At 37.4% G+C, this 13,172-nt stretch overlaps 1 protein-coding gene across 1 annotated transcript in view; it reads right to left on the bottom strand.

Annotated features, from left to right (window-relative positions):
• LOC150075707 (calcineurin-binding protein cabin-1-like) overlaps nucleotides 1–13,172 on the bottom strand; it is a 1,104,404-nt gene that overhangs the window by 807,392 nt on the left and 283,840 nt on the right. The window contains exon 14 of the mRNA XM_090388624.1: nucleotides 2,639–2,736. Coding sequence (XP_090244750.1) covers nucleotides 2,639–2,736 — 98 coding nt within the window. The remainder of the gene's footprint in view (nucleotides 1–2,638; nucleotides 2,737–13,172) is intronic.

The following is a 13,172-nucleotide window of genomic DNA, read 5'->3' as shown; positions in this document are numbered from 1 at the left end:
CTCCAAGAACTGTTCCTTCCTTTGAAACTAGACTTTCTTCAGTTCAACTTTCCTAAAAGTGTGATCATTTTCCTTCATGATATTTAAGGTTCATAACTCCAGATGGCTGAAGTTTCTGTTATGCCAATGCTGCTGGCTGAGATGCTGAGGCTTTGGAAATTAACAATGACCTCAATCAGCTCGTTCATTTACCTACCAGAATACCATGTCTCAAACCAGAAAATTTACCATTCTTTAAAGGTTGTTTGTTGTCGTTATTTGGTTTTTAGGAGCATTAGCAATTAAGGCCATATTACTCCGGGGATATGCGGTGGTCATTCCCTGACCTTCCCGCATCCTCAGTATTTGGTGGTCACGGGCTCGAACCCTGGTCTAATCAAGAAGTGTGTGCTACGCACTGCTGCTCCTGCCCACCTGGCTAAGGAGGCATCATACTTTAAAGGAAAGAGGAAGCTTTGGAAAATTTAGATCTTTTTTGCAGAGAAATTATTTTCTATTAGTTTGACTATTCATGATGAATTAAATAGATACAATAAAGTGAAACTAGGTAATATTAACCACACAGCCAATATGGGTGTCTGGTTTGGACTGAATTGATTTTTCTCTCATAAACAGCTCGTCAAAGTACACAGTTAATTTTACGGCTCCCCTAGGAATCATCATCAGCTAATTTCAATCCACTGCAGGATGAAGGCCTCTCCAGCAACTTTCCAGTTTCTTCTCTTTTGTTCATATTTGTGAAATTCAATGAGCCATAAAAGTGAGCTTATACATTTTTTTGTAAACTGTCAAGATCATTTTTTGATGGCGTTGTTAAAACAGAATTATTCTCATTTCTTCTATAAAGTATGGGTAAATGTACGGAGGGCCACTTTAAATTTGTCTAAATTGAGGTAAATGGAATACACAGTATTACTGCATTTATTGTATTTACATAACCATCATAAAATAGCTAAAGAACATTATTTTATATATTATTCTTTATAACTTAAACAATCCTGAATGTCCATATCTAAATTTTAATGTCATTTGTATACAACATTCTCATACACAATTTAGTGATTGTTATCCATTCATTTTATTAATATTTTATTTGTTTAACATTAGACAGACAGGTGGAGGAACTTGCAAGGAAGGTAAAGTGTAATATATTCAATCCCAGAAGGTAGATTTAAAAAAACAAATGCTGCTTCATTTGTATGGCACGAAAGGCTACAAATATGCATATACTAGGATATTACATATGAACATTATGAACATCTTGAATATGCAATACCATAGTATATACATATACACCAATGAGCCAAAACATTATGACCACCTACCTAATATGATGTTGATCCTTCATGTGCAGCCAAAACAGCTGGTACACAGCGAGGCATGGATGCTAACAAGATTTCTAAATGAGTCTTGTGGTATCTGGTACCAACACGTAACCAGCAGATCCTTTAACTCCTGTAAGGTCCGTGGTTGAGACGCTGCAGATCGGAGTTGCTATTCCAACACAATCACAGATGCTCAATGGGATCGATGTTTGGGGAATTTGGAGGCCAAGGCAATGCCTGGAAGTCTTCCTCGGGTTCTCCAAACCAGTCTTGAACAATCTGGGCAGTGTGGCATGGTGCATTATCCTGCTGAAAGACGGCACCACCTGAGGGGAAGACCGTTGCCATGAAAGGGTGTACCTGGTCAACAATGATGTTTAGGTAGGTGGTAGACATATGAGTGTCCAGCACATGGATGACTGTACCCAGGGTATCTAAACAGAACATTGTGCAAAGCATGACATCGCCGCCACCAGCTTGTTTTCGTCCCATTGTGCATCCAGGCGTCAACACTTCCCCAAGTAAACGATGCACACGTACCCAGCCATTCACATGGTCCAACAGGAGACGTGAATCATCGGACCAGATGACCCTCTTCCAATCACTCAAGGTCCAGTTTCGATGCTTGATGTAGGCACTGTGCCGGTGAACCATGGTTAGCATGGGCACTCGGAGCAGCCTGCAGCTATGCAGCCTCATTTTCAGCAGAGTTTGATGTACTGTGTGTTGTGACACATTACTCCCGTCACCAGCATTCCAATTACCGGCTAGTTGCACCAGTCACCCTTCTCTTGCCACATACCATCTAGGAGAGCCTTCGCTCACCTAGAGCATCATTGAGCCATGGTCATCCAACACCTTGTCGGCGATTTGTGGGTTCCCCCCCCCCCATCTGGACCACTTTCGGTAGGTGCTAAGCACGGCTGACCGTGAGCATCCCACCAGCCGTGCCGTTTCGGATATGCTCCGACCCAGCTGTCTGGTCATTACAATTTGGCCTTTGTCAAACTCGCTAAGTCCACTGCCTTTTCCATCTGAAGAATAACACTGATTGACGGAGCTCAGCATCAGGTGTTTTTTATACCATGCTTCGACCCACACAGTGGGTCGGGACATGGTATAAAATGATTATGCAGATGAAATTGCATTTGATTATGCAAATCAAAGCAACTGCAGTTCACATGCAGTTGCCTTGATTTGTATAACGACTCGCTGGTCACATTTGGCTCATCGGTGTACTATGATGCTCTTTTCATTCTGTAAAACAATTAATGACCAATTAATAATGTAGAAGTGAGAATTAATAAACTAACCTTCAGAATTCAAAGAGGTTTGTCCATAGTTATGATCTCCATTATGCCTTCCTCCTATACTTATTCCTCTTTCAAAGTCATCTTCACCCTTACCATCTCTAAAAATTGATAAAAGTTTGATTCATGTTTAATGGTTGTTGTGAGTTGCTTTTTATAAAAGCAACAGTCAATTAGTAACACCAAATGGATGAAAATAAAACATATTTATTCAAAATTAAAAAAATATATATACCAAAAAGTCTAGGGTGTAAAAAAAAAATCGATTCCGGTTATAGTCATTTTATCATTTTTAATAGTAACCACAAACACTTATAAACTTTTCCAAAATGGCTATTTGGAAATAACTGTGTGCCAACAGAATAAACAGATTGAGTCATCATAAGAAACTTGTTGACAACGAACTTGAATTTCTGTTGGCTGTAACAGGCTTATCATTTTTCACTTCATTCATTTATTTATTGATTGAGTAAACGCGTCAGGAAAGAAAATCGTTTTGCAATTTTTTTCATTAAATTCTTTTAATTAATTTTCTTATTTTAATTGCATTAAATTGATTTTTAATTTTTTTTTTTTTTTTTTTTATGTGAACCCCAAACACGAGAGGTATTAGAACCTATAGTACTTAGTACCGTGCTTGGGTTGGAGGTTGAGAAGACGAAAGAAGATATTTTTTGACATTGGACTTGAACTTCTGTAGATTGTAATTTTCAGGAAATGCGTATGAAGGAAGGTTGTAGCAGAAAACGGCAGTTGAATGAATAAATGAGGAAGATGAAAAGTTGGTTCTGTGGGTATGAAGTTGGACAGTAAATGGATGTCGGCTGGTGGTGGCACGTGTTCGGACTGTTTTGAAAGAGAGAGCGGGAATTATAGAAGCCAATTCAGAAGAACAATGCCCATGGAAGTATCTGTAGAAGAGGCATGCAGCAGAAACAGTACGTCTATGAGAAAGCGAGTGGGGAGACTCTGTTAGAGATGAATCATTAATTAACCTAACTGCCCTCTTCTGAATGGAATCAAGAAGCCTGAGAGAGGTTTTGGGGGCACCACCCCAGATGTGGGAACAATATTCCATGGCAGGGCAGATTTGCGATTTATACAGAGTGAGCAGCTGTTTGGAAGAAAAGCAACGCCGAGAGCAAAAGAGAAAACCAAGTTTTTTAGATGCAGAGGAAGCAATATTTGTAATGTGCTTGTGCCAAGAGAGATTACAGGTCAGGGTAATCCCCAAAACAGATATATCATTTTGCCTAGAAACCGGAGTGTCACTAAAGATAAGCATAGGAGCAGAAGAATCCTTTTTGTGAGATATAAGACAAGACTGAGTTTTAGAAGGATTGAAATCAACTAAGTTGTCTTCACCCCACTGGAGAATTACCTGTAGATCGGCATTTAAGGAATTGGTAGCAGATTTTCGAGAAGTTGAAGCTGATTGAGCAGGACAAGGTTTCTCAAAATGGAAAGTGGAATGCAATGTGCTATCATTGGCAAAACTATGGATAGGATTTCCAGTCAATGGAAGAAGGTCATTAATATACAAGAGGAAAAGAGTGGGGGAAAGAACTGAACCTTGGGGGGCACCGGCATTAGTGGAGAAGTTAGAAGACAGAGAGCCATCTACCATCACCCTCAGTGAGCAATCAGAGAGAAAACTGGATAACCAATTACTAAAAACAGTTGGCCATAAGATGGAAGCTTGTTAAGAAGACCTTTATGCCAAACACGATCAAAAGCCTTTGAGATGTCAAGAGCAACTACTTGTGTTTCACCGAACCTTTCCATTGAATTAGTCCATAAATGGGTAACATAAGCCAGAATATCACCAGTGGATCGACGCTGACGGAATCCATACTGGCGATCCTTGATCAGACGGAAGGTTTCTAGGTAGTTTAAGAGTTGGCGGTTAATTGATTTCTCCATTACTTTAGAAAGAGTAGAAGTAATTGCAATGGGACGAATTATGTTAAATTGAGTTTTATTGTGTTATATTGATTTTTAATTATCTGTTACTCTAATGTAAGTTTTTTTGATTTTTTCATTTTAATTTCTGGAGAGTATCATACAGAAGGGTTCTACATACTATATCGAGGTAAACTTCTCTTATTATTTTACAAATATTAATATCACAGTAGAACGTATTGAGCATTAAAACTCTAGTTCATACTATATGAGTAAAGCAGCATATAGGCATGGTACAGTATACAAATATTAACAATATTCTTATATACATGAGACATTGTATATCATCAATCAATTCAATTATCACACGACAAATCAACTATACTGTGCAATGGTCATTCCCCTCAGCTAGAGCACGAGCTGGACAAGCAGACTACAACAGAAACCAATGAAGAGACACTGTCCACAGATGAGTATCACATCCTGGATACTGATCATTGCCGGTAATCTCCAAAGGATAAACAGTTAAAGGAGCAGCCATCCACCAACAGTCAGAGAGCTCAACATAAGTTATTCATATTAACCAGCAAAACCAAGCTGGAAGAAGGTGTCATTGCAGGATCATATCCAAGAAAAACAACAACTAAGGCTTCTTGCCAACTGCTTTGGCAGAAGCAGAAGTGGACACCCACCCATGAAGGAAATATAGTACCAATATCTTATCCACCTCTGCAAAGAATTCTGTTCCTATATAAAAAATAACATACTGTACCATGCAAATAAAAGGCTACAGTCCACCAATTTATCCATTACTGAATCTTAACTCTTCCAATTGCAAAAGAATATTCCTTCTCACGAAAGCTGAATTTGCAAAATTTTGGAAGGCAATAAACTTTTCCATTGTTTTAATAAGCACTGGCTCAATCCCATCCACAAGACGAGTTACATTATCAACATCATTCAGTAAATCTAAATGCAAATAAGCATATCCAAAAAAATTAAAAACTACATGTTTCAGGACCACCACACGTACAATTGCATCTTTCTATGATTCCAAGGCTATTCAGTTTAGTAAAAAAATGATCCGTGACCTGTTAATAAGAATGTATAAAGTAGATTAGGTATAACCAAATCAGTTTAATACAATTTACACCATTAACATAAAGGAAAAAATTGAATGTTATTCTACCATTTTCCAAACATTCCATCTGCTTTGCCATTTTTTGTAAAAGGAGCTCCCAAATCTTCTTCCTTTCATTTCTTAAGTCAATTAAAGTGCTAATTTCAATGCCCAGCAACTCAGATTTTATACCTCTTCTCAAATAAAAGGACAGCCCTCTAAATAATAACTTTAAATCAAGTGGAATCTTGCCAGCTAACACTTGCAAAGCTTCTGTGAAAACTGTTCTGCACACCATAACCATTTTGAGTAACATAACTCAATGTATTGAACAGAGCTTTCTGGTGTTGCTTACTTTGATTGCAGGGCCAACCCAGATTGATGCACCATACATAAAAATCAGCAAAAAAATACAATCATAAATCAACTGGAGTGCTTCCCCCCTTTATCCCCCATTCAACTTGATATTCTTGAGATCATTACGATAAATTTCTTCGCCTTCTCTGAAATATATAGTTAATATATGAGATAAAGTTCAAGCCACTAGCAATATATATTCCCAAGTATTTAATCATTAACACCTGCCATAAGGAAATACCATTCAACCTTAGGAGAAGAGGTCTATGAAGAGCCAATTTACCCTTCAACATCATGATTTTAGTTTGGATGTAGATATTGTCAACCTACGCAAATTACACCATTCGCATAAATTTTTCAATATGCAATCAGATCTCATTTCAAGCTCCTTTCTGGAATTTCATCTGTATAAGTAATTGTAATGTGCTTGGATGTGAATGGTCAAATTTTTTCTTGAGCCAATCTTCTAAAACAAAGTTCCACATTAAAGGGCCAAAGGCGGATCCCTGCAGACAGCCTCAAGTCACACAATGCATAACTGATCCAAAATTGAACTTAACTGTTATGGACCATAATCTACCACGCTGGTCCAGTGCGGGTTGGCAGATCGACTGTATTCAGCAGTCAGGGGCTTGAACCCCGGTCTACTCAAAGAGCGTGTGCTATTGCACTCCCGCTCCTGACCACTTGGCTATGGAGGCATCTTCAATTATAGAGAAAATATTAAAGAACATTTAGCCATATGCAACATCATCAATTTGCTGTCCAAAATAATGGAATCAAAGGCACCAGCAAAGTCTACAAAAATTCCCAAGGTATATTTATAATTCGATTCCCAAACATTATGAACTAAAGAGTGAAGCACATCCACAGTACCTATACCAGGAGTGAAACCATATTGTTTGTTAGAAAATCTAATATTACTTCTTTGGTAGATAGTAATCCACACAGCTAAAAGCTACTCAAACTTTGCCAAGACCAGGAAGTAATGCAATAGGTCTATATAAAGCAGGTGAACTGGTTGGCTTGGTTGGAGATTTTAGGATAATCTTGAGCAGTGCATCCTTCCAGGGAGATAGAAATACGCCATCTCTTAGACAGTTATTAAAAACTTGCAACAATTTGTTCGAATAACAATTAGAGAACTTTTTGATTAACTCTCCCTCCAGTAGGTCCATACCTGGAAATTTGTTATTTTTAATGGAATTAACAATGGTGAGAAGTTCATCATAGGTAAAGGGTAATTCTTTAATGTCATTGCCATATGACTCATTCAATGCATGCATATGACGATGTTCTAGATTAACCAGATTATCATTACCTATAAGGTGATTGCACTCATGGAATCTTCCCAATTACATGTCTCAGTGGGGCCCTTGCCAATAGAATATATAACATCAGCAGCTTCTACAAATTTTATAAACCAATCCCCAAAGGTCATTATTTCCTGCTATTTCCAGCAGTCATATTTCTGTTTAGTGATAGCATGGACATACTTGTTACAAAGACTTTGAGGTCTTCCTTTAAACAAATAACTTCCAAGGCATTTTCCCTTTGTATGCACTTCTGAAATTGTTTCCTAGCCTTATTAACCTGTTTTTTTGTTTTTTTTTCAGTAGAGTAAGCTGAGGTGTCCACCACTTAACCAATATATGCTTTATCTGTTTCATAGCAGCTACACACACACATCCTAGATACCCTTTTGCAAAAACTCCACAAAGTTGTCACCTGTCAGGTTAGATTTGCTAGCAGAGACAAGGAGGTGATTATACCTTTGTATAAGGTCAGGCCACACCTTGAGTACTGCATACAGGACAAGGAGGTGATTATACCTTTGTGTGGTCAGGCCACACGTTGAGTACTGCATACAAGTCTGCAGGTCTCGTTTTAGGAAGGATGTAGAATTGCTAGAATGAGTACAGAGAAGGGCAACAAGATTGGTGAGAGGAACAAAGGGGTTCTCTTATCAGGAGAGGCTTAAATTCTGTACGTTACAGCATCTGGAGACTAGGCACCTGCAAAGTGATCTGACTAAGGTGTACAAGGCTTTGAATGTTTTGAGAATGCTCAATCCCGTCGATGACACGAGGAACTTTAATGTGCTTTTTTCACTCTGTGGCTGAGTTAATCGGTCTCTCAGTCAATTTACAGACACAAATAAGGGTTTATATAATGAATTACGGGTGACCCTAATATAATATATTTTTCTTTTTTTAGGAACTGGCTGGACACGAGAAAATTTCAAAGCAGAAGGAAAAACACCAGTGGAATAAGAAAGTGTAAAAAACCGACACAGAACAAGAGTAAGCTCAGGACCACAGGCTTTGAGAACTAGTGGGGAAATACCCACCGTACCTGGCACTTTCTTGACATCAAGATTGTTAAAAAGTCTTCTGACATCCTTTTGATGAAGACTACAGGAGGTATTCAGTGGGTGTACTGAAAATGGTAGGATGTAATTCACCAAGATCGTCAATACAAGAGCTAGAAGAACAGTAGGCTGCAAGCAAGTCAGTTTTATCTTTAGCTGAAGTGGCAGTAAAACCATCACGTTTTAACAGAGGTGAGAGTACAGAATGGCAAAATTTGTGCCCTGTGGCTTTGGCCAGGGACCAGAATGCTCGGCTACCGATTGGACAAGAAGCAGATTTTCTACTCTACTCTTAGCCAGTTCAAAATGTAGTTTGGACTAATTAATAACTATACTGGAAGGACAGAATTCATGGGATACCTGGTTCCTGTCAATGCGACACTGTCACCCCTCTCGCTAGTGGACTAACCCACCTCTTGGCAAAAAAAAAAAAAAAAATACTAATGCTGATGGGATACTTCCACTTGCTGAGTTTAAGAACCTGAGGGGACATAGATTCAAATTGAGGAAGGCAGTTGTAGAATAGATGTACGGAGGTTAGCTTTAGCCAGCGGTTAGTTGATTGCTGGAACAAACTTCCATCTGTTGTTGTGGAAGTTGATAGCTTAAATAAATATTTAAGGCTGAACTAGACAAACATTTGGAGTGACAGGATGGGTGAATTGAGAAGGGTTTTTTTTTTTTTTTAACTGATGCTTGCTTTTTTGCATCATATGCTTCAATTAATGCTAATTACTCACAGACCACTATCATGGACGGTTGAAGACTTTTCTCAAAGTTATCCCAGTTTGCATACTTAGCAGCAAAGCACCATAATTGATTCAATCCAACACTGTTTTCCCTATTATATTGATTTAATAAAATATTGCACAAATCTGACTGGGTATTGAGTGATCCATGCCAAACAAGTTAGAAAGAGTTACTTCTATGTCTGATTCACCATTTACTCTTCCCCAGGTTGATTGTAGACCATAAGCTTCCATGCTGCTCTCATATCATCTAAAGCTTCCCTCTATCATCAGTAGTGCCACTGAACCAAAGTGAATTCTTGGTATTAGATTCAAACAATACAGGCAAATCTCCTAACTTATCAAGAACACTATCAATATAAACTAAATATGGCAAATGCCAGAGTTAAATTACATTGAAACAAATACAAATGCACCAACAGTAGACTGAATCTTAACACAGACCACATGACTGCTACATAAGGATTCACTTTTCGGTTAATACGAAATCAGAATTAAAATCAATTACTGCAGCTCTCATTCTGGACAAGGATTATATATTACCCTACAGGAAAGGGGATAACCAACTATCTTATCATTCACATAATAAGGTTCTTGGATGCAAGCAACATTGATATTTTCTTGTTGACATAAAATTTTTATTTAATCTGCAACAGATCGAGAATGCTGCACATTCAGCTGCATTATTTTCAGACGTTTAAACCAACTTATATTGTGAGTGTACCAATTTGAGTTACAGTAATTCACACTATTAGCATTGGAATCACTCCTATTCCTACTTATGAAGCAAACAGTGACCTCAGCAACCATCTCCTCTTTTGTCAATAGCAAATGCAAAAGATTTTTCTCATACATATAATGTAGAAGATCATCCTTCTGAACTTCCTTACTAACATCATACACAATTAACTTCATTCCAGGTCTTTTGGGAAATCCAAAAGCTAACCCAAGATGTATCAATTGTTTTCACTTTTTTTTAAATTTCTTCTATGTCTTTTTTATTTTGTCTCTAAAACAATGCCACGATCTAATACTCTTCTTACCTTCTGTATCCTGACCCTTCTCAATGAGTTCTCGTTTCCTTACCCAGAGCAATTTGGACATTTAAGTACAGAGTCGTAATTAGCTTGAATTAATAAAACATGCTCACGTCATATGATCTAACCGCTTTATTGTCTGGGGAACTAACAGGCTCATCAGCTGAGGTAAGTGAATATCATGTTTTGTGCTCTGAAAATAAATGAATTTCTCAAAAGGTGAGAATAAATTCTCTTAAAAGATAAAAAAGCTTAAATTATCTTGGAAATGATCAAGATTACTGGACAGGGAACAATGACAATTGGCCAAAGCAGGTGGAAGCACTGTAGAGTCAATCAGCTCTACAAAAACAACAGCAAATACATAGTGGTAGTAACAATTAAGAGCAATATGAACAGAATGTAAACAAAACAAACAAACAAAAAAAAAAAATAAATAAATAATAATAATAATAATAATAAATAAATAATTCAATGAATTATCTGTTGGGCTCATTACTGTCTGATATATGTGTATGGGTGAGAATATATTCTCCCAAAATATGAAAAGGCTTAAACTATCTTGGAAATGCTGCTGAAGAATAAATATCTATTGTAAATAGATACTTCTTCAATAGCAAAGCCATTACTTTCCAAAGGGTGTATAGTGCACAAAGAAAACAACAGACCCAAAGTTCAAATTACAATCAAAAAAAGTGAAGAAATATTTCTCTAGAGAGAAAAAAAAAAAAAAAAAAAAAAAAAAGCACATAGCACCTACAACAAATAAACAAAATTATGATTCGTAAGAATGGGCAAACGTTAGTGAAATACAGAAAAGCAGACAGAGAATAGGGAATGAAAAGGGCGGTTCAGAAAGAAAATGTAAGCAGATATAGTAAACCCACTTCCTACTCCATCATGCTGTTGCCTGAAGCCACGCAGTGAAAACTAGCATATGTTGAAATAGTTTCAAACTGAAGATCACTGAAAACATCCATTTTCAGTGATCTTCATTATTGTGTGTTTGCCTTCTTATGATGTTTTATACACTGGTGTGCAAAACTTAATGACCAATCAGGTTTTCACCTGTAGCTTCTCATAGGAGTGGCCTGGATATGGGAAAAGCATAACAAAGGAACCTCGTGAGATACAGAAATGAAGGAAACAACACCGACACAACAACAGAAACAAAATGGTACAGAGGGACTTTATTCAAAAATGCCAACATATCAATGGCTGCCATGATACAGATGCATCACTGCCAAAGATGGAACAAATGAAATAGGTGGTCCTCAGTAGGAGATATAGCCACGCCTAATGTTGATGCAGGCTCTGCACCGCCTGTCCATACTTAGAACAATGTTGTTGATAAGTTCTTGTGATAACATCGTCCATTACTCTGTCAGTGGAAGCGTTTCAAAGATGGATTAACATCACCACAAAACTAATCATAACTAGATTCAGAGACATCATGACACACCAATATGATCACAAGATATACAATTTAAATAGTATTAATAAAAGATTAACCAAAAACCTGCAAAATAAGTTCATCATCACCAATACATACAAAGCAAATAACTTTATCATCATCTGTAAGAGATTCTATATAGAAACCCTAAAACAGGAGTTGGACCACAGTGACACTTATAAGATCATCAACTCCACCCCTAACGCCATTACTAAAAAAACTAATAGCAATACACAAGAAAATTAAATTAAAAATGGATAATACTAAATACCCATATTGCCCATTCTTACTGGATTCCCAAACTTCACAAAAATCTAAAAGGAAAAAGGTTCATCACCACATGCAATAATAGCTACACCAAAACAGCTAGCAACGTAATGGAAACCAAATTAAACATTATAACCAACAATCTTACTAACACAAAATTCATCTCCAATAACAGGCAGTATACTGAATATATTAAAAACAACCATATCAACAATTTATACACATATGACTTCAAAAACCTGTTCACCAGCATGACACATGACAACTTGATCAAAGTACTATCTGAATATTATGAAGAATATCAGGATATAAATCAGGATGCAGAAAACAGTACTGGCAAGACCTTATCAACCTTAGTGTGAAAAATAATTACATACAGATGGGTAGATTACCTGTAGATTACTGCCACTCATTATACCTTTGCTTCCAACTATTTCACGCCATACAGATTCCTATACTAGTATGTGAAACATCTGAATCCGGAAAAGCTTTCATTGCGCTCAGGCTGCTTTTGATAAGAAGCATGACCCCACCACCCCTTCTATCTTCCCTATCCTTCCTAAATACATTGTATAAACCATACTGAAACTCATCATCCCTATTTCTGGGTGGCACCATGTTCCGTAACCCCTATTATGTCAGGGGCCTAACAAGCAGTTCGAATTCACTCATTTTATTGACAACACTTCTGACATTACTGTATAACCAATTAAGACTTAGTGTTCTTGTATAGTTAACTACCCTGACACACCCCTTAAAGTTATTTAAGCTCACCTCCCTGGTATTAGCTGCCCGCTCATTTGAAACGTTTCTGCCCTCAGAACATCTTGCTAATATGTTCTGATGGGGTAACAAACAAGAACTCTTGAGGTATGTGCAAGCATTAATTTGACCAATATTATCAGATAAAAGCATATCTATATTACCCTTGTCCTCCCCCCAAACTAGCAGTTTCCCTGAACCTTTAAAGTATCATCAATAATACTGGCAAAAACTCTTGCACCACCTTTGTTTAAATGTATCCCATCTTTACAAAACAGATACCTTCTACCTACAAGTGTAGGCCAACCTGATAGAAATCGCCCCAACCCCCAAGCCTTGCAGAGTCCGAGCAGAATTGCAGACCCATATATATAGTGACCTAACTCCCGGCATTTATTCAGCATGGCCCTATATTTGTCTAACAAATCGTCAGATCGTGTATGCTTAATGTCGTTAGTCCCCACATGAATAATAATATTCTCTTTATCCCCCTTAAAATTTGACAATCTGTTAGTGACA

This window comes from Mastigoproctus giganteus, chromosome 14 (assembly GCF_048544385.1).
Source record: "Mastigoproctus giganteus isolate SK-2022 chromosome 14, ASM4854438v1, whole genome shotgun sequence".
Lineage (NCBI taxonomy): Eukaryota > Metazoa > Arthropoda > Arachnida > Uropygi > Thelyphonidae > Mastigoproctus > Mastigoproctus giganteus.
The sequence above is the reverse complement of the archived record's forward strand: the minus strand, read 5'-3'. Positions and strand labels throughout refer to the sequence as shown.